The sequence below is a fragment of the Lissotriton helveticus genome, chromosome 9, assembly GCF_964261635.1.
Source record: "Lissotriton helveticus chromosome 9, aLisHel1.1, whole genome shotgun sequence".
In the NCBI taxonomy this organism is placed as follows: Eukaryota; Metazoa; Chordata; class Amphibia; order Caudata; family Salamandridae; genus Lissotriton; species Lissotriton helveticus.
This window is the reverse complement of record NC_136070.1, coordinates 8265043-8288178: the sequence shown is the minus strand read 5'-3', so window position 1 is coordinate 8288178 and position 23136 is coordinate 8265043. Positions and strand designations below refer to the sequence as shown.

General features: G+C 42.6%; 1 protein-coding gene across 4 annotated transcripts in view; it reads left to right on the top strand.

Annotated features, from left to right (window-relative positions):
* LOC144782593 (phospholipase A2 inhibitor and Ly6/PLAUR domain-containing protein-like) overlaps nucleotides 1–23136 on the top strand; it is a 519999-nt gene that overhangs the window by 466830 nt on the left and 30033 nt on the right. For all 4 annotated transcript variants that reach the window (XR_013601161.1, XR_013601162.1, XR_013601163.1 and 1 more), the window contains one exon: nucleotides 9882–10034. Coding sequence is in view for 1 of the 4 variants with exons in the window: in XM_078661962.1 (XP_078518088.1) it covers nucleotides 9882–10034 (153 nt within the window). In the remaining 3 variants the exon portion in view is untranslated. The remainder of the gene's footprint in view (nucleotides 1–9881; nucleotides 10035–23136) is intronic.

The following is a 23136-nucleotide window of genomic DNA, read 5'->3' as shown; positions in this document are numbered from 1 at the left end:
ATTATACATCTACCTGAAACCCCACCCATATTTGCATGACTGCTTCAGGGACCATTACAAAAGGAAACTAAGTTTGCTAAGGCTGGGCTGCTTTTCGAGTAAAGACCTCACCCCTAAATGGTTACGGACGTGGCCAACATCTGACTGTCGCCTTTGCGGCAATGGCGTAGAGTCACTTCTGCATTTAATATGTATATGTCCGGCACTCCAGGAACTAAGGAAAACTCTTTTGTTACCACTCCTTAGAGACGCTCAGGTGAGAACTTGCAGGGCGGCTGTTATTAAATGCCTTAGCGGGTCTTGGATCCAATTATCCTGTAATACTATAACATTTCTGAAGTACGCCGCTCAAGAGCTGGAAAATAAGGCATCAACTAAAGAGGACTCAGTGTAATTGCCCTGGCCATAGTCGGTCATGGACCCTCTCCTATTTTTTTTTTTTTTTTTTTACTTTACACAATTGACACTTTCTTCCTTATTCCCTGGTATAGGGTAAATATTTTTAAATTTGAGTTAAAAAAAAAGCGCAACGTGACTTAACTTACACCACTTTCCTAAGTTTTAGTCTCCTCCTAGAACATTCTTTGTAAAGTTTGTGTAATTTCATGTTGCTAGTTTTATTTTGTTTTTCTTAATCGATTCGTTGTTTATTTGTGCAGTTTTAAAGATGTAAATGTTGATCGCATGGTGGTAAGTTCCACCCTTTTATGATTTTATGTACAAATCAAATAAAAGTAACCTATCATCCATGCCCTCAATGATGTTTAAATTCAAGACACCCCACAGAAAGACTTGGTCCATGCACCACTCACTACCCCTGGGCCTAATGGAAGAAAGCAAAGCAAACTGGGTGCAGGCCTGAGCACACTGCCTGGCTTCAAAATGGCCCCTTGACCCCCACCACATGGCCAGGCTCTGCCTAGACCAGGCCTCAAAATGGCCCCCACCCACATGGCCAGGCCCCAACACCACCCCAAAAAGTGGAAAACCACACAAAAATCACCACAATCCAATGCCATCCATGCCCTCAATGATGTTTAAATTCAAGACACCCCACAGAAAGACTTGGTCCATGCACCACTCACTACCCCTGGGCCTAATGGAAGAAAGCAAAGCAAACTGGGTGCAGGCCTGAGCACGCTGCCTGGCTTCAAAATGGCCCCTTGACCCCCACCACATGGCCGGCTCTGCCTGGACCAGGCCTCAAAATGGTCCCCACCCACATGGCCAGGCCCCAACACCACCCCAAAAAGTCGAAAAACACACAAAAATCAGCACAATCCAATGCCATCCATGCCCTCAATGATGTTTAAATTCAAGACACCCCACAAAAAGACTCGGCCCATGCACCACTCACTACCTCTGGGCCTAATGGATGAAAGCAAGGCAACCTGGGCGCAGGCCTGAGCACACTGCCTGGCTTCAAAATGGGCCCTTGACCCCCAGCTCCATGGCCAGGCCCTGCCTGGACCAGGCCTCAAAATGGCCCCCACCCACATGGCCAGGCCCCAACACCACCCCAAAAAGTCGTAAAACACACAAAAATTACCACAATCCAATGCCACCCATGCCCTCAATGATGTTTAAATTCAAGACACCCCACAGAAAGACTTGGCCCATGCACCACTCACTACCACTGGGCCTACTGGCTAGTGTGGCTTTACAGGCACCCCAAAATAAAAAATAAAAATCCACATATAGTGAGCTAAAATTCAATGGCAACAATGAGATTTAAGTTCAACAAAACTCACAGAAACAGTTGTATCATGCATCCATGACTAACCCTGGGCCTACTGGATACTGTGGCTACCCACAATATATATTTTTTTAAAGTTGTGAAAAAGTTTAAAAATTGTAGTTGCAGCAACTGCAATGCCCCAAACAAACAACACCAACGTACTTGTAAAATCTCAAATCCAAAAGTGAAGTCCAAAAAGTCCTCAAATACAAATATCCAGCAGCAGCCACAAAAAGTAATCCTCCCAGCTCCAGATCCAAATGAAAAGTGACCAGGAGATGGAAAAAGCACTGGGAGGAGCCTGCTGGACAGGAACAGGAAGTTGGAGACTCTGGGGCACTTCCTTCCTCCCACCCCCCCAAAAATGGATTCCTTCCACCAAAAAGTCCAGCCAAATCTCAATCTGAGGAGGTATTCTGATCAAAATCATAATTTTCAGAAGGTTTATGCTGCCTGCGGTGGATTTCTTGTGCAGAATTGCAATTTTTGCAATTTCGGGAAAGCGAGCTGTTCAAATCTCCCGCCGGATATCAGCTGCACGTCGCATCTACGTGTTCGGCATTGTTTACTCCCGCGATGCGTGGTCGCGGGCCCTTATGACGTACTCGCGTTGTCAAACTCTCGCTGTGCAAGATGGCAAACCTCGATGACGTAATTGCGGTCGAAAAACTCACGCGCGATCACGCAGCAAGATCAACAACTCGGCGGACTCCGAATCACGGTAAGTCAACGCCGCGCGCGCGATATTGTATTTTTCAAGCGCGACCAAGCAAAATAATTCGCAACTTGCGAATTTGCGGATTTTTGGGCAAATTCGCGCGATTCGCAGACCGCGAAATTGTCAGAAATCCGCAAATTCGCCTGCGAAACGGATTTTACGCCCATACTTAGTGTTTTGTCTAGTGCCAGTTTTGACTCATCGCTGGTAGCGCAGAGGGTTAATATGCCTGCTGGGAAGAACAAGTACCATGCATTTTCACAGAACAATATTTTCTGTGCATAGCTCATTTGGGTACTGTCACAGAGGTTATTTTGTGACTGTGCAGTTCATAGGTTGCAATGGTAATCTAGCACTATGAGCAACGCTGTGCCATCAAAGAGCTGCATGCAAGCTGCATGGTATAGGTTAGAAAGTTATGTTTTCCCATTCTTTCTTTATCCTGATGATGCTAAAAAAGTTTTTATGGGTAGAAATAAATTCTTATTAGTAAAGTCAACCCTAACCACCGTGTTATGTTCTGAATGTTGGATTTGTGCTTCTCCAGACCAAGCACTCGTAAAACCTGCCTACAAGTATCAGTAGCATGTGAATCCTACATCTTATAGTCCCCTTTGCCTTATGTAACATTTTGTATACTGTGATTAGACATGTATGATACATTGTCTCTGTATGTGTGTGCGTGTGTGTGTGTGTGTGTGTGTGTGTGTGTGTGTGTGTGAAGTGCTCGAACACCCTACACTGGTATGAGAGATGCTATAAAACAAAATATTTGTGAGGGAGAGGCTGTGCAGAGATGAGAGGCACTGGGGTTGTAGTGTCCTTTATATGAAATAATGTACAGAAAGCAGGAAAATAAGCCAAGAGGTATTTATTAAACCTCATCCACAGGAGACAGCCTAGTAACTGACTCTAAGGGAATACAACTAAGGTAAGATTCCAGAACCACAACAGTAAAGGTTCTCGGTACATTAAAGGTACAGTGTCAATAAATAAGCATCTTCACATATCTCCCCCCTACGAAGAAAGAAGAACAATGAGTAAAACACATAAAACAAAATTCAAGCAAAGAAGAAAATAAAAAAAGTCATAATGCATAATCTCTCAAATAGGAGGGTGGTCTGCGTATTCTTTGACCTCTAGAGGGAAGCATGGGTAGGTTAGAGTTATTGGCAGAATTGGAGAACATATGATATGAACCTTGTCTATCATAAGAGGAAACAGGTATAGGTATCCTTGACTTGACAACAACAACTCTGCTTTTATTCCAAATTCTACCATCCTCTGTTTTAATGGCATTTCTAAATATTTTCACAACAGCTTTTACATCTGAAAATTTGGACCAATTTCTGCAACCAACAGGAGCTTTGATGCGAACCAAGTCACCAACTAGAACTTTTTGAGCATTTACACACTTTCTTTTATCAAAATAAATCTTTCTCTCATCTTGCTTCCTCTCCTCCCTCCTTCGCCACTCACCTATTCCATTATCAACCAGGCCTTTATCAAGATCCATCCAAGCAGGACACAGATAGGTGTTGGGAGCCCTTCCTTTAAACAAAACAAAGGGGGATCTACCAGTGGTTGTGTGGGGAGCATAGCGATAAGCATTTATTCTGTCTTGTAGGACAGATTTCCAATTTAAGCCAGATGATCTTGCTAACTGTATAGCCTCTTTCAGGGTCTTGTTAACTCTCTCAACAGCACCGTTGGTCTCTGGGTGGTATAAAGAACACCTCTTATGTATAATACCTGATTTTCCCATAAACTCTTCAAAAACCCTTGAACAGAATTGTGGACCATTATCTGACAGGAGACTATTGGGGAAACTTTCTTTTTTAAAAATGGCATCTAAAAACTTTATTACTTCTTCAGATGTGACTTCCCTTACAGCGCTTACCTCTATCCATCTGGAATAAAGATCCATAAGAACTAAAAGGTAAGGTGTATCGCTTACACCTGACAACGGACCAACTATATCTATGGCTAGCTCATCCCAAGGATGTCTTGGGAGGGATCTCTTAACCATTGGCATCTGTCTAGTTTTAAGTATTTTATCACTTGCAGAACATTCTGGACAATCCCTAACTAATCTTTCTATCTCCAAGTCCATCCCTGGCCACCAAAATTGCATGCGTAATATTTCTTTGGTTTTCACAATACCAAGATGTCCAGAGTGAGCATGAGATAAAAGTTTTTTTCTAATACCCAGTGGAGGAACCATTTTTGTTCCCCTAGTTAAAAAACCAGAGTGAATAGAAAGTTCATCGGAAACCAAGGTCCAGGGTTTCTCTAAACGAGAGTTATTGCTCAAGGATAACATAACTCTTTTTAAATCTTCATCTTTTTCGAGTTCATCTCTCCACTCCTTTTTCTCAATCGCTCCTTCTGTAATTTCACATACATTTATAGATTCATCACAACAACCTACAGCATCATCTTCATCAAAATTCCCTTGACCAACCATTCTCGAGAGACAATCAGCAGACTTGTTCGCGACACCTGGGATATATTCAACGGAGAAATTAAACTCTTGTAATGAAACAATCCATTTTCTAATTCTTGAAGAGATTGAATCTAATCCCTTCTTATCAAAAATTTCTTTTAGAGGTTTATGATCTGAATAAACTAGAATCCTGGTACCCCAAATTAGGTTTCTTAACTTTCTCAGGGCCCAATAGATGGCAAGAGATTCTTTTTCTATAACAGAATAATTTAGTTCCGAGCCCCTTAGACATCTTGAAGAACAGCAAATCAAATTGTCCCTCCCATTTCTTTTTTTGTATTAAAACAGCACCAAGTCCCTTTTCACTTGCATCAGTGAATAAAATTGTGGGAAGACCTGGTATAAATGCCTGTAGAGAGGGAGCCTTGTTCAATTCAGATTTAATCCCTATAAATTCAGATTTGCATACCTCTGACCACACATATTCCACATTCCTCGATGTCAACTTTCTCATAAACTGTGTTTTGTCCGCAAAATTAGGAATAAACTTCCCATAGAACTCTACCATACCAAGGAAGGAAATTAATTCTTCCTTATTCTCTGGATCTTTTATTTTGTTAATAGTGTCAACCAATTCTTTTTTTGGAAAGATGCCCATGTCGGTTATTCTATGACCCAAGTAATTTACTTCCTTCACACCAAATTTACATTTGCTTTTCTTAAGTGTCATACCTGCATCTTCCAAACGTTTGAGTACTGCACAGACACGACCAAAATGTTCTTTTGAACTATTCCCATAAATAAGTAAGTCATCTTGGTAACATCTTACACCAGACATTCCTTCTAACATCCTTGCCATGATCCTTTGAAAGACGGAAGCCGCCGACACCAGCCCAAACGGCATTCTTTTATACCTAAAAGTACCCATGGGGGTGATAAAAGCAGTTAGGTCTTGGGAATGTTCATCTAATACCACCTGATGATAGGCCGAGGCAAGATCAAGTGTGGTGAAATACCTGGCTCCTTCAAGAGTGCTAACCATTTCATCAATATTAGGGAGAGGAAACTTGTCCACCACTACCTCCTTATTTAATGCTCTTAAATCTACACAGAGCCTAATCTCACCTGTAGGTTTCTTAACTATGACAACGGGAGCCAACCACTCAGTAGCCTCAACTTGTTCAATGACGTCGTTCTTTAACAATTTGTCTATTTCCTCTTTTACCTTATCCTGTTCCATTAATGGTATTCTCCTAACTTTCGCTATGACAGGGACAGCATTCTCTCTTAATCTAATGTGATGTTTATAACCTTGTAAACAACCTAAGTTTTCCTTAAATACTTTTGGAAATCTACTAGCTAAAACTTCTCCCAATTCCTTATCTGACTCATTTCTTTCCTGTATCTCTACTTGATGAATTTGAACTTGCGGATCTGCATTGGGATCTAAAGTTATACCAAGTTGACCTTGATGTACCCAACCTAACAAGATATCACCCTTCTTTGCCACATATATTTTTCCTACAATAATCCTACTCCCAAGTTCAATTTCCGCCATGAAACATCCAACCATTTTAATTGGGTTATCTGAGTATCCAAGAGGTCTAATATCTGATCTCATTAGTCTTACTTTTCCAGCAAAATGCTTATTAAACAATCCCTCATCAATTAGGGTGATGCGAGAACATGAATCAAATTTAAACTCTATCATTACATTTCCTACTTTTACAGGATGAACAGGATGATCTACTTCTTCACATTTTATCTCAAAAGTAACAGTTCTGACTTGTGGTTGGGACTGATTCCAACGTTTCCTAGACATGTCATGTCTAAACATTTTTGATCTGCAACATTTACCATAGTGTCCCTTTTTGCCACATACATTACATATAATTCTTAATGCAGGACATATTTGAGAATTAGCCAAATGTCCTAATTGGCCACATCTAAAACATGTAAATCTATTACTTTGTCCTGGAAAATTGTTTTGAAAACCAGGATTTGTAGAAAAATCATCCCTTCCTGAGGTAGACTGAGTTTCATTCTTATCTTGTTTCTTGACTTGACAAATTATTTCTTCAATTTTTGTGTCTTCTTTCTTTTCAACCATATCTGTTCTATCTTTTTCTTTTCTTAATTCACCTACACACTTTGTCATGTGTTCCACTTGTTTAGCTATAGCTAAAACTTCTTCAAGGGGCGGTTCGTCTTTTAACCAAAGTTCCTTTCTTATTTCATCATGGGAACATCTGAGGACAAATTGATCTCTAATCCTTTCATCGAGCGTTAAGCCAAAATTGCAAGAGGAAGCTAATTTCCTTAATGAAGAAACATAGTCTTCTACAGTTTCATCTCTCTTCTGTTCCCTCAAGCCGAAGTGATAGCGTTCCATGATGGTACTAATCCTTGGAAGATAGTGTTTATCCAATTGTGCAATTGCAATTTCGTATTCATTTAAATTGCGTTGTTCCCCAGCAGATAGATCAGGGAGATGTTCTAGGACATCTTGTCCTTCTCCTCCTAAACAATGTAAAAGGAGGGCCATCTTCCTTTCAGCACTTAGGTTAGTTCCACAAACCCTTGCGTAGTTGGCAAAAATCTTTTTCCATTTTTTCCACTTTATATTCGGTTCTCCTGGAGTATTTAAAAAAAATGCGGGTTGAGTTACATTTTGCATTTCTAATTATATTAAATTCCTCCTTTTCCCTTGTGAAGAATGTTCACAACAAAGAGAGTTTATTTTCAGAATCTTTCTTTCTCTTATTGTGTTCTTTTCCCTCTAGGCTAAATAATTGTTAAGTTGAAGGAGATTAGAATCCTTCAATAATGGTCAAATTGGAATGATCTGTCTTTTATTCTATTGTTTCGCGTTTCCTTTAAATAGGGCAGCAGAGGGCGCTGTTGTATCACAATAGTAGAACAGCGCGAGTAAAACAATTCATGCGCGTGTATTGCTCGTGATGGGTGATTGGCGCGAGCAAAAGAAACAAAGGATGTGTGATGTCAGTTTCATTAGCACTATCAGAACAGCGCGAGCAAACAATCCATGCGCGTGTATTGCTCGTGGTGATGTCAGTTTCATTAGCGCGAGCAGGACGCGCGAGCAGGCAATTCAAGCACGAGCCCTATTCAGCGCGAGAATCATTCGTTTTGACTTCCCAGTCAAAGACAGTCTTTCCTTTTAATTAAAATAATCTCCTCAAGAAGCCTCCCACCTTACTCCTCACCGTTTCTTAATCGTACCCGCCGCTGGGAAGACTTCGCTTCCTTTTTTTTTTTAAAACTGCCGCTGGAGGAGAAGGGGAGATTCTCTTCTTTTAGTCTCTGTGTTGAGGTGAGAGATGATGTGGGTTCACCCGATCGTCGCCATAAATTGTAGTGTCCTTTATATGAAATAATGTACAGAAAGCAGGAAAATAAGCCAAGAGGTATTTATTAAACCTCATCCACAGGAGACAGCCTAGTCACTGACTCTAAGGGAATACAACTAAGGTAAGATTCCAGAACCACAACAGTAAAGGTTCTCGGTACATTAAAGGTACAGTGTCAATAAATAAGCATCTTCACAGGGGTCATATCCCGGTGCACAGTAAGCTCATCGTTTACTATGCTTTAAAGCTAAAACAATTGAACATATAAAGTGAAAAATGTGTTGTACGATGCACTATTGTTTCCCAAACTTTTCTCGGGCGGAGAACCTTCCCCTCCAATGCCCCCCTTTGTAGTGGTCAGGCTCTCTCACTGCACAGCCTCTGCATCGTTGGGACGCTGGTCTTATGTCAATGAATCGAGCCCAAGCCAGAGCCATCAATCTCCACATCCAAGGACGCAAAGACGAAGTCTAGATGGTCGAACTTATAGAGATGATACCACTTTTCTTTGTGCTGGGTCTCCATCCTAAAGACCTGTTCTCATGGGGACTGATGGTGTACCTTACAACTAGAAGATTTCAGTTGGGACCGGGAGTGTGATAACACCATCCATAATCAATGGAGGACTTCACAGTGAGTATCGATCCACTATCACATCCCTCTGTTGCTACAAACTAAAAAACTGTTACAGCCTAATAGGTTTTGAAGAGTGTTCTCACTCAAAATTGAGTAGCTGAAGCTTCACCAGCAGACTGGTCCTCTCGGGTCAGAGCCATTAGAACAGAGTCGGAAATATCATAAGATTGTTGCAATAATGTAACATTGCGTCACTCGTATCAAGTCCCAAAGTTCTCTGGTTCAACTCAAGCATTGCCCTTCGGAACACCAATATCATAGCAACCAAGTGCAGGACACTATATGAGTGCTCTATGTTGTTCCTCAACACAAGAAGGTGTTGGGGCCTTCCAGGGTTCTCTGTGTATTGTGTTTAATTTACTCTTTAACACACCTGTAAATAAAAGCCTTTTCCATCTTGAGTTTGTCGAGTGTGAGTGTTATTTACTTTATCTTGCTATATAAATACTTCTCCAAGAATGAGCCTTGATGGCTTGGCTTCACTACCCCAGTAGAGATTGAAAAGGCCTCACGGCCTACATTATATGAGGTCAATGGGGTTGGCTCCAAAGTTTATTCTGTGGAGTCCACGGGCCACAGTGTCGTGGTCAGAGGTTCTGAGGAAAATGTTAACACATTCATATATAAAGATGCTGGGACAGCTTGCATTGCAGGTGAGACTGGCAGGCCCTTTGGTGCAGCATGTCCCCAGTAGAGGAGATGTACCGATGGACCTGGTTATCCCCTGTCTGGAAACTGTATGTTTGTCCAGGAATACACAATGGGCCTCCTGTATATTGGAGATTTGAGAAGTGAGTAGCTCCCTTGTGGAGGTGGCTAACTGGGGCAGTCTTACCAGGAGTGATGTGGCTCTGTAAGGACAGGTCCTCATATCTCTTTGACGTTGGATTGGACATCATCACCTTTGTGATTTGTTTTATTCCTCAAATCTAGCGGAAAAACCCCTGAGATGTATTTTCCTTTTTCCTTTAGAGTATCCTGCAAGAGGGACGGCAAACGGATTCAAGTGTCCAATTTGCTTCAACGACAGGTCCTCTAATGGATGCGAATCTTTTGTGAACATTCCCTGTGAAGGCAACGAGGACCAGTGTGCCACCTTTAGAAGAGCAGGCGGCCCTGAACCAGGTAACCCTCACGGATGGTTCATCATCGTTATCAATTATTTAATATTGTTACTTATTAACAGGGCCCAGTAAAAAGCTGTGCATCATGTTGTATAATTGTACAGCGCGCTCATACACTGTGCCTTAGAGCACTAGAGAAGAATGCTGAGATAAAATAAGCATTTATTTATGAAATAAAATAAAATATGCAGCAGCAATTAACATTTTGAAAAACAGTGTTGTACATTACAAAGAGAATACACTTAGTACATGGGAGTGAAAACAGGTGGAGTGGAACAAAAAACAAAAAGGTCATAGATATGCGAGTGCCGTATTTATTTATTTATTTTATTTTTTATATCGCGCTGGAATCAATCCCGTAAGGGTATCTCCGCACTTTGGCAGCCATAGAGTCAACAGGTTATGCGAGACAGGGTGTTAAAGGGGCCGGAAGGCTTCTTGGAAGAGGAGAGTTTTTAGTGCTTTTCTGAAGTACAGGTGGTTGGTGGTCATTCTGACATCGATAGGGAGTTTATTCCATAAGGCAGGACCAACCGAGGAAAATGCACGGTCTCCTTGTCTGGATTTTTTTGTTACAGGTGGTTTTAAGAGGGCTTGGTTACTTGAGCGGAGTGACCGGCCAGGTTGGTACAGCTCCAGAGATTGTGATAAGTATTTAGGGCTAGCCCCATACAGGCACTTGTGGACCGTGCAGCATATCTTAAAATTGATACGCTGCCGTATCGGGAGCCAATGCAGCTCTTCCAGCAAACCCGAAATATGTTAACAGGTCAGTGTAACGGGCAAATGACTGCTTGCTTGAGGTATATGGGCACAACTGGCATAGCTGTACTCTTAGGAAGAACTGCATGCAGAGCTCGAATGAGTTAAAAGGTGGGGGATCTCTAAATGGGGCGTGACCTTTGCAGGTATAGCCGTGACTTAAACACAAACAATTTCTGTGTGTGTGTGCCACCCGACCAGTATTTTGGTTTCTCTCTGAGCTTTCTGTTATTTTATCCCATATAATAACCCAACAACATAAGACCACCTAAACTAGACACGACTGTTGGCTTTTTTAAGGGTTGTTTGTGTGGAGAAAAGCCAGGGATTGGTTGACCATGTATTCCGAACATCCCATTGCCAGGCATTGTGAGAAACTCAGGGGCCGATTCACAGAACTAACTTAAGACAAAATCCTAAACTTACTACTTTTGGTATTCACAGAGGGCATTTAGTAGTAGTAAAGTTAGGACTTTGTCTTAAGTTTGACTGAAGGCAAACTTAAGACAAACTTAAGACAGACTTAAGACAGACTTAAGACAGACTTAGGACAGACTTAAGACAAACTTAAGACAAACTTAAGACAAAATCCTAACTTTACTACCACTAAATGCCGTCTGTGAATACCAGAAGTAGTAAGTTTAGGAATTTGTCTTAAGTTAGTTCTGTGAATCGGGCCCTCGCACTGCTTTTAGTGTCAAGTCCAGAGCTCTCAGTGGCGGCTGTCATAAACACCTGAGCAAGGCTTAGGAAATAGCTAACACTAATGGAGTACAATATTCAGGACAAGATGTGAAATATAAACCAGAACTGAATCACTGACATGGACTCCCTAAAACTTTATCACATGTATTGTTCAGAAATCCCGTGGAAGTCAAGGGCATGAATATAGGGACCCGTTTCATAGTCTGTTCTAAAATACTATCCGGTCTGAGAGCTGGAGAGACCCAGCACATTTAAAGCCTGGCTGCATAAACAGTTAAGCACATGACCTTTAAACTCCTGACCAATGGCCAGTGGAAGAGTGTTCCAGTGCTTTTACCTAGAGGTGCAGGGGCGGAGTCTATGCGCGGTTAACAAGCAATGATCAGCTAATATTAAGTTGCAGGAAGAGATATATTTGCATCAGAAAGAACATTTTGGGATTACTATAAAAGGCTTTGAGGATTATTGCAAGTAGTTTGTAGAGGGGGGGCACTCTTCTTAACGAAGAGCCAGTCAGCTCGGAAATAGTGTGAAGGTAGAGGTGCCCGATTCGCAAAGATGTCGATGTGATTACACTTGCTGCGCTCCTTAATTCCAGGAGAATGCCGGGGGTGATCCTGCTTCACTTGTGAAATTCATGAGTAAGCTAGAGGTACTACAATAGAAAGTCCCACATAATTATACATCAATCTTTCTGGATCCAGCCTTGGGTGTTCAGGGCGGAGGGCATAGTGTTCTAGCGGTGAGTAAGTGGTATGGAAGGGTCACAAACCTACTAATGCAGTTGCCCAGACTCTTGATACCAAATGAGTTAATTGCAACCTTGTCTATGCAAAAGGGGACCTCTGTGCAAAAGCGAATCTCTCTGGTAAGAGAATGCATTTTACATAGATTTAGGTTTCTGTGCATGGCTTTGGTAGTGATAACATTGTGGTGGTGGTAAATGCTGTTGTATCAGAAGGAAACTATATATACCTAGGAGTACAGGTAAAAGTAGAAGAGGACTACTGCTGTTGTGTGTGGGGGCATCTCTGCATTCCTGGAAGGGACCTTCATTCCCACAGATCCCTGCGCTGTCAGAGTGCCAATGATTAGAGAGGGGCTGGGCTGCCCGATCATCAGCCCTACAAAGTGTTGCACCTGAGCCTGTGGCGCAGGACACGCATGGGTTGTGACCGGGCAGAGCCCATGCCAAGGGTGAGCCCATCCACTCCCGACCTAGCGTGTAGGATGTTGGGCTGGACCCCCCTCTTGTTTTTTTTTAACTTGGCCCCACTACCGGCCTGAGTCCGCAGGTCCATCTGGAACTCATTCAGGTACTGTGAGTACACTGCCCTGTGTGTTTTGTGGCCCGTTCATTGTTTACTTGCCCGAGTGGCCTTGGGAAAGGAACCTTGTTTGCATGCTCTTGTGCGCATGAGGGCAAGAACGCTTTTCCATTTATCAAATCCCATTATCTTATCAGGGAATTATGGGGCATATTTACAATGTCTGGAGCATCTCTGCAAATCAGTAGGAATGCGCCAGAACAGACGCATCTGTGGCGTAAGGACGGCGCATTGCTGGAATCGCGTAGCAAGCGTGACACAACTCAAGCAATCCACAGTGGCCACCGATACTTAACGTGGTGCGCTACTCCTTACTCCGGCTTCAAGCAGGCGTATGGGTTTGATGCAGCGGCGCCGTAAAACTGACTCAGTGAAATCTTGTAGATTTCACTGCGTCAGTTTTACGGGGCTTTCCTGCGAGGGTACGCCCACCCTGCAACAGAACGCCCACATCAAACCTGACGCAGGCTTCATGTGGCGCAGTGCTTTACAACCTGACACATCTGCCTAGATGCGTCACGTTGTAAATAAGTCGCAACGTAGTGCATGATTTACGCTGCCTCAGCGTCACAAAACTGACACAATGGCGGCGCAAATGTGTTGCAGTGGGCTTGTAAATCTGCCCCTATATGTTTTAAGGAAGCCGCTGGGGAGGGGGGTTTGCTGCGGCCTCCAGATTACGCTGTTCCACCTATCCCCCACCAGAAAATCCTTAGCTATAATTCCATTTAAAGTTTCCACGACTATGTAGACACGGGCTAGTGGGGGTTGGTAAACTTTTTTGTCCCTGCACTGGTTTGAGGTGGGACTACTTCCCCCAGACATTTCCAGTGCAAGGTTGGCCCCGGGAGTGGGGGGGAGTCTCATAGTGAAAGTAGAGGCCAGGCCTATTTTCTTTCATTTGTAGCTTGCTGACCCTCCTGTTGTTGTCGTGTAGTGCCCTGGCTGTGCCATCTCTAGGTGGCTGTCGGCTCCGGTGCGCTTAGCACTTTCATTTCACTCCTACGCCACATTTTCTTGAGGTCCTTGCATAGCGGGGACAGAATAATGGGCAAAAAGAAAATTGTAAGGGACATACGGCCACATGCATCATCCCGGCCGTTTGCGAATTCCAAATTGCGAAAAATAGCGAATCGCAATTTGGAATTCGCAAAACGGGATGCATGAATTTTTTCTAATAATATTAGCGATTCGGTAAAATTCGCATTTTTTACCGATTCGCTAATATTATGCGAATTCTAACTTGCTAATTCGCATTTCCCATTGATTCCTATGGGCCAAAAGGCCCATAGGAATTAATGGGAATTGCAAATTTGCAAGTTAGGATTCGCATAATGTTCATGCATACCATGGGTGCCGGGGGGGGTCCAAAGGACCCCCCCTGCACCCCATAAATGTATTTTTAATTGGATGTTTCACACACACATGTCCTAAGGACATGTGTGTCTGTAACATGCAAGTTTAAAAAATGCATTTTTTTGCTTTTTTACAAATTTTCGCAAATTAACACGAGGGTCAACCTCGTGTTAATTTGCACTTCCAATTTCTAAATTCGCAATTTTTTTAAAAATGATGCATTGCATTTAAGGAATCGCACAAATGCGATTCCTTAAATGCATTCGCATTTTTTAGAAATGCTAAAAAATGCGAATTGTGCAAAAAAGTTTGATGCATTCCAAAAATGGTTTTTGCATTCGCAAACGGCCGATTTTTCCGATTCGCACCGTTTGCGAATGCAAAAACCAATGATGCATGTGCCCGTAACTGCATTCGCATTTTTGGGAAATTCTAAAAAATGCGAATTGTGCACAAAAGTTTGATGCATCCCAAAAATGGTTTTTGCATTCGCAAACGGCCGATTTTTCCGATTCGCACCGTTTGCGAATGCAAAAACCAATGATGCATGTGCCCGAGAGTTCTTACTTCTGGAGTCTTTTTTTTGATTTGTGTTGTCAATGTTGTTTTAAAGGAAATAGAACTGACCGAAAGGTGTCTCTCTCTGGATTTTGGAGTTGCCTCTGGTTGTCCTCTAGCTTCCCCGGCAGGTCCATCCAAAGGTCCCATCATTCCCCCTGGATAAATGGTGGATATGGCTACAGAGCAGATTGCTGCCCTGCCCACTCCATGTTTCTGCAATCCGGACGTCACGCAAATCAGTGACAGTGAACCTAGCTCCAAAAGGAAGCATAAAACGAAGCATGGGGGAGTTGCTAAATTACAATGCAGTTTCAGTCGTAGTGATCACAAGGAGTCTGTAGACCCCCCCCTTGCTGCTGTCTGGGCAGGCTTCAATTAGACCTACAGCTGAGGATGGTGTACCCCCACCTATCGACTGGGGTGGCATCTATCTTGGACAGATGTTTGTCTTCTGTGCATGCATGTATTTCTCCCTCTTTGGATAAGATTTGTTACCATGAACGTACTGTTAGCCTGCTGCTTTCCTCTTTAATTGTTGCCTCAGGTTGTCAGTTTTCGGCGTAGCCTCAGTTGGCTAGCTCTGTTGGTAATATAACTCCTTCAGCTGTCCCCCTCAAGGTTACTGGATAGGGTAGGTTCTGACCAGTCCTCACAAGTTCCAAGTGATTTGTGCCCCCCAGAGTCAGGAACAAGAGAGGCAGATGGCTCATGGGTTCAAACTTTAGGATTGGGCACATCGAGAAGGGCATAGCTCACAGATTCAAGCGACTCCCCTCAGCCTCAGTCCTGTCTGACCCCTGCCTGCTCTCCCTATGTGGACACTCTAACTGGAGTTCCCCCACTCCAGGGATGCCGTGAAGAATCTTATGAGTACCAAAAAAACTAAGGTATGTCATTGGTTGATCAATCATACAGATTTCAAAAATCCCTGAATAGGATGACATCCTATTGATAAGGAGGGTGGGCCCATCACCCAAGGTTGGGTGGCCCATCACCTAAAGAATTTAGAGGAGATCGTGTTATCAATCGTGGGAGCCCTGGTCTGGCTCAGTGGTTGGCCAAAAGTGGAGCTAGGGCCCGTTTAGTGAGAGACAACATTAACCTTGTCCCCCTCACATTTGTTTTATAAGCATTTGTCACCCAGGGAAAGGGTGGGTTCCAAGCCCTTGCCCTCCAGAGCTGCTGCTGGGGATGGGTTTTTAGTCTCGACCTCCAACAGATTTCTTCCTCTCTCTAACCTGGATAGTTTAGACTGACGCCCTGGTCTGACTACCAGCAATCATCAGAACTGTTTTCCAGGCACACAGTAATGAGTTAAGATTGTGTTTTCAATAGTTCTTTTTATTCCATGATTAGTTATACGAGCCCCTTGCCAACATGTGTTTCGACTCAAGCTGTTGATGTCGCAGCAGACGTCTTCAGGGCAAGATTCTATGACAAATCATAATCCAAAGTTTAATATCCAATATATACTTAGTATCGCAGAGACGTGAAGGAGTTGTGAAAGGCCCACAACCTGGATCGTGTGTTCTCAGGATACAAAGGGTATTATCTTAGTATTTAGTGTGTCTTAGAATAGGGACACATTGTGTCAGGCCTTAGATATTACAAACCAGTGTGTAGTGTCTCTACGTGTTCTCTGTAATCAGGTGACAGGTTAAGTAGTGTTATACGAGCCCAACAAGGCCGATACTCACTCAATCTCTTGATAGAACGCGCAGGTCACCCGACTCGTCTTACCATACTCACCTGGGCCCATAAACAACATAAACTTGTATGTGAGTCTAACCAGGTAATCTGTGCACTTGTACTCTAATCAGTGATTTATGAATTTCATTTAGGACCTATACCATTGACTTACCAATCCTTGTAGTCGGTACCTAAAGTCCTAAGGGATCAAGGGTGTTAGAATAATAGGAAAATAATACCATTGGCACTCATATAATAAACACAAACACGAGAAGTGTTTAAACTCTTTATCTAAAATTCTTTAAATGTCTTAATCCAAGCATTAAGTAATAGAAAATTCTCAATTAGAAAGATAACGATTAGAATAAAAATATGTATAGATCTTATAAGGCAGTCTTTACGCATTTGGCATTAAGGTGGGGAGAGAGATGGAATCAGAACAATGACATACCCACATTGAATATTTACCTAGAATGGTGTGAAGAACTAACCCTGGCCACGGGTCAGTTTAAAGGACAGAACCCCGAAAGTGCAGGCACCATAAAGGCAAGCAGGTGCAGATCAGAATCAGGACAGGTAAAGCCAAATTGGATCAGGACAGGACCACTACAGGCTAAGACCGGCACCCGCAGTTAAAGTTGCAACGCCTGCATTACTCCCTCTCTGCAGCTAACAGCCAGAACCCGGTACGAGTTATCGATTTGTTCGTCAAAGTGCTTTGCCAGCACTTCAGCTTTCAAACACCGATCTGGGTTTCAAACCTTCTGACAGAGTGCTCCGCCAGCAGGGCCGGACTGGCTACCGGGCAGTTGTGTGTGCTGCCGAGCTAGGGGCTAATTTCTCTGTTGTGGGGGCCTATTTCGTTGATGGGGACCTGCGTGCGATGTGAAATAAAAAAAGCAAAACGAATTTCGTTTTGCACACGCAGGTCCCCATCAACCAAATTAGCCCCCAGCAGGGCAGAACACACAACTGCCCGGTAGCCAGTCTGACCCTGTCCGCCATCACCTCTGCACTCGATCCCTATTGAGTGCGTTGAGTCAGTGACAGGTCAGCTATTCGGACAAGTCGGAAAAAATAACTAACTAAGCCTACCCTAGTTATATTATTTTTCAGGTCAGTGTACCATCCCCCAATGTTGCAAGTGTAAGGATCCCCAATTTTGATTGGACAAGAAGAGAGGAGAGGTCATCACACCATACCAAAATGAAACTTTTTGGAATGAATATTAATGTTTGCGTTACCGCCCATCAATTTATTTTCCCACGTATTTTTTATTCCACCCGACAATGGATGTTCTTATAGAAATACAATGTTAACAGTTTGTCTTCCGCTTGGGGTCAGCAAGTCAGGTTCTCAGGTGCATCTTCTAGTGACAGTAGCTTGTCATTGGTTCAATGACAAATGACTTAAGCTCCTTCTGGAATTTGACATGCGCAGTGTGGGTTTTCAAGATGGAGTAATAGCACCTCCCAAGCCTACACAGAACAGCCATCTTAGTTCTAATGCACAGAAGCAAAAGTTTCCCTCCAAGCGAAAGATACGTCATGTCACGTGAGTGTGACAGATGCATGCGCAGTAGAAATCCCACGTAGCAGCAGCCATATTATTGCAAGCGAATTAACATTAGCAAAAGCACATATGCAACTTCACTTTGATGTCGTGTAATGCAATATTAATAGGACAAACATGTTGATTAGTACATTAACATTACGTCGAGAGGACTGAATACAAGCAAGTTGCGTTACGTGTGAATCCTTGCTCCATCACTCTTCTTATAATCTATATCTTCGTTTCGGTCAAGTTCTACCAATGGTTGTCACATCAGACTGTAAAGCTAGAATAGATATATGAAATGTTTGCCCATGTAAAATACCTAAAGTACCAAGTTCTAAGGCACTAAAAAAAGCAGGTCTTACCTCCAGTCGGCCTATCGCTGTACACCTCTGTACTCTGGCGAGAGAGTTCAGAGGTTATCTGGGGGTTACGCTCACTATAGATTTGATTGGTTACCCCGTATTCAGATGTATGGGCTCAATATACATTGTGGGGGTATTTTGAGGGCTCACCGCGGCTCCTTATTTCACCCGGTGACTACAGCCCTTGAAATCTACAAAAGTCCGGCACTAGGAGCCACTCTGTACGGTGGGGAGCTTTTGAGCTTCCAAGACACTAGGCCCTTAGAGATTATAGAAAATCGCTTTTATGAGGAACCTAAGTAGCTTACTAGCTAGCACCCGCTTGTCGCCTACATCTGGATTATGGCCTTGAAGGCATCAATGACCCAGCTGGGTTAAGACGACTTTTATGCTCGCTGAGAGTTTGAGTTACCTCAGAGCTCGTGACATTTCATATGGCCATAGATGACCTGTAAGAGTGCCTGGCTTTGGATAACGAAAGATCGGCTGGGCCAGATTGGGAACAATAATCTTTGGTTTTCCCCTGCAGATGCTGGGTTAATTTTAAATCTGAGCTAAAAGTCACGTATTGGCGTTATACTGACAACCAAATTCTATACCTGTAATAAGGTTACATCTGAAGCAAATTAGATAGTAAATCAAGAGGTCTTTATTGTACAACCTCAGCCATCACTAGGTCCACATCAACTGCCAAATCTAGGAATTACTTAGAACCAGGATTCCATGTTAGAACAACATAGACAGAATCTATGTACATCACACATCTCCCTTTCTATATGAATAATACATTTGAACATGCCTATAACAGTAAATAATACTAGAAACATATAGTTATACAAAATCCTTAACCCCTTCAGTGCTCATGACGGACCGGTTCTATCATGAGCGTCGGTTGGCCTGTGCTCATGACGGAACCGTTCCGTCACGAGTCCATAAGCCCAATAGAACGTTCAGCACAGCGCAGGAATTTGCGCCGTGCTGAAGAGGTTAAGATAAACGGGAGCTCTAGTAACTCTGTTACTCCTGCGGGAGACAGTAATCCTTGCATCAGAATTAGAAACACATTTCCCAGAAGAAACAGAAGGCATCTGAACATCGCACGGATCACAAACAGGTAAATGTGCAACCCGATTAAGGTTCCAAATGCGTCCATCATCTGTTTTCACAGCATTTTTGAACATTTTTACAATTTTCTTTACATCTGTGAACTTAGACCATTTCTTACAACCCACAGGAACTCTAATTTTTACCATGTCTCCAATTTTGAAATTGGGAACCATGACATTTTTCCTCACATCATAGTAAATTTTTCTTTTTCTCTGTAACTGCAACTCTTTGTTTCTCCATAGACCATTGCTATTGTCTTTTAAACCTTTATCCAAATTCATCCAGCCAGGACACAAACTAGTGTTGGAAGACCTTCCCCTAAACAGCTCAAAAGGCGTTTTCCCAGTTGTGAAATGGGGAGTGAAACGATAAGCTGAAATTCTATTCTGTAATTCTACCTTCCAATCTAGGGAATTTCCTCTTGCTAACTGGATTCCTTCGTTCACCGTTTTGTTAAACCTTTCCAAAGAACCATTAGATTCTGGGTGATATAACGAGATCTTTTTGTGAACAACACCAAAAGCAGACAAGTAACTTTCCAAATCAACTGAACAAAATTGTGGGCCATTATCCGAAAGCAAGGACTTTGGGAAACTTTCTCTTTTGAATATAAGATCTAGGAATGTTATCACACAACGAGAAGTAACTTCTCGCACAGCACTAACTTCCACCCACCGAGAGTATAAGTCCATCAATACAAACAAATAAGGAGTATTCTGCTCACCATCAATGGACTGACAATATCTATTGCAACTTCATCCCATGGACACAACGGTAATTTTCTGCAAACCATAGGTGGACACCTAGGTTTGAGAACCTTGTCACTCAATTGGCAAGCCACACAGTCATGAACTGCTCTCTCCACCATCAAATCAAGACCCGGCCACCAAAAATCTTGTCTGATGCGCTCCTTAGTTTTTGAAATTCCCAAATGCTGGCATCATTTCTGGACAATAGAACCTTCAGAGTGGAACTGGGAGAGATCAAATCTAAACCCTTCAACTCACCCTGTGGGGTTCCACAGGGGTCATCATTGTGCCCAACGCTTTTTAACTTGTATGTATCACCACTAGCTGGAATCATCAGGGCTTTGGGATTCCTGCTCGTGTCATACACGGATGACACACAAATTGCTGTGTCAATCAAAGATGATAGCTCAGAAACCACAGACAAATTCAAAAACTGCATGAAGCAGGTCAGCCAGTGGATGGAACAAAATTGCTTAAAATTGAACGGGGACAAAAGCGAGGTTATGTTATTAGGAACAAATGCAGGAATTTGGTCACCAGACTTGTGGCCTGCAGATCTGGGCGGCTGTCCGTCACCGGTAACCAAAGTTAAAAATCTAGGCATCTTGTTAGATAACAGACTCACTTTTGATGCCCAAACCAGCAAATTAGTATCCACTATGTGGTTTATTCTAAAAATGATCAGGAAATTAGTGCCATACATCCCTTTGGATTCCCGTAAAACTGTGGTGACCACCTTAGCCTTGTCAGGACTCGATTACGGGAATGCATTATACGCCGGGATGCAGGCCCAACACCTGACCAAATTACAACGCCTGCAGAACGCAGCAGCACGACTAATCCTAAATATCCAGAGAACAGAGCACATATCGCACCATCTTGACACTCTACATTGGCTTCCCTTGGCAAAACGAATTAGGTTTAAATCACTACGCTTAACATATAAGGTGCTCCAGGGTTCGGGACCTTTGTTCCTCAGAACTCACCTCAAGCCATACGTTCCCACAAGAGAACTACGATCTAGCCAGGCAAAACTGATACAAGTTCCTAGGTTCAAACAAACTAGATGGGGGGGGCAGAAGCTTTCTACTGCATGCTGCTAAAGACTGGGATCGACTCCCCCTCGCTATCAAGAATAGCACCTCTCTGATGTCATTTAGGAAATCAGTAAAAACATGGCTGTTCAATCCCCGATAAACCAGCTCTCACTAGGTCCTTAGGATACCATGTCTTCTTCTGCAGTGCCAAGACGCCGAAGGGCATATGCACGCTTTATAAAACCACAAATCAAATCAAAATCAAATCAAATGACCAACAGGAGCCATATTGATAATGTTATTTCTCAAACTCACTGGAGGAATTCATCTAGTTCCTCTTGCTAGAACCCCATTCAGCACAGCCAACTCATGAGAAATTAATGACCAAGGTTTAGCTAACTTCCCATTTAAATTCTTAGATACATAATTCATAACTTCAACCAGCTCACTATCCTTAGCTAATTCCTCCTTCCACTCATCTTCCTTTATGGCAGCCAAGGTAATATCACAAACTCTGTATTCACTCTCCTCAATTCCACCATCATCATTCTCATCTGTTTCCAAATCTTCTACACAATTCACCAAATGTGACAAACAATCAGCAGAAACATTAGTACTACCAGGAATATATTCAAACTTAAAATCAAATTCTTGAAGAGCATTTACCCATCTCCTAATTCTTGCAGAAACAGCATCAAGACCTTTTTTTTCCCAAAATCTCTCTTAAAGGTTTGTGGTCTGACCTTACAACAAATGGACAAACCCAAACAAATTTTCTAAACTTATTTACAGCCCAGAAAATGGCAAGCGCCTCCTTTTCTATCACCGAATAGTTTAATTCAGCACCCTTCAAACACCTAGAGGCACAAGCAATGAGATCTTCTCCACCATTCCTAACATGAAGCAACAATGCTCCAAGCCCTTTACAGCTTGCATCCGTTACAATGAAATTAGGATCACCAGGTCTAAATGTCTGGAGATTCGGAGCATGTTTGAGTTCCTTTTTAATCTGTACAAATTCCGCATTGCATTCATCAGTCCAAACAAACTCACTTTTCCTACACAACATACTCCTTGATTTCTCAGTCTTGTCTGTAAAGTTCTTAATACATTTATTGTAAAATTCTGCCATGCCCAAAAAAGACGAGAGTTTCTCCTTTGAACATGGTTCCTTAAGTTCCTCAATTGTTCTAACCAAATCATATTTAGGTCTCACACCAAAACCCGAAATATGATGACCCAAATAATCCAATTCTGTCACTCCAAACGTACACTTATCACGTCTGAGAGATAACCCTGCTTTCAACACACTTCAACCTAACATCATGTTCTTCCTTAGTACTGCCACAAATTAAGACATCGTCTTGATAACATTTCACGCCACTGACACCCTTAAACAAGTCATTCATAATCCGCTGAAACACCGAGGACGCTGAAATTAGGCCAAACGGCATCCTTTTGAATTTATAAGAACCTAAGGGAGTTATGAAAGCCGTCAACTCTTGTGATTCTAAACTCAAAGGAACCTGATGATAGGCCAAAGCCATATCTAACGTTGTAAAATAACATGCTCCATCCAATGTTGCAACCAACTCTTCAATGTTTGGAAGAGGAAATTTATCAACAATTACCTCCTTATTCAAAGCCCGAAGGTCCATACAGAGACTAATCTTGTTATTGGGTTTGCTCGCAACGACAATGGGGGCCAACCATTCAGTTGCCTCTACAGCCTCAATCACCCCAGTTTTTAATAGTCTATCAATTTCTTTCTTTACCGCATCCTGCATGCAAATTGGCACACGCCTAACTTTTGCTGCAACTGGAGTTGCACCAGATTTCAACTTGATTTTGTGTTTGTAACTTCTCAAACATCCAAGTTTTTCACTAAAC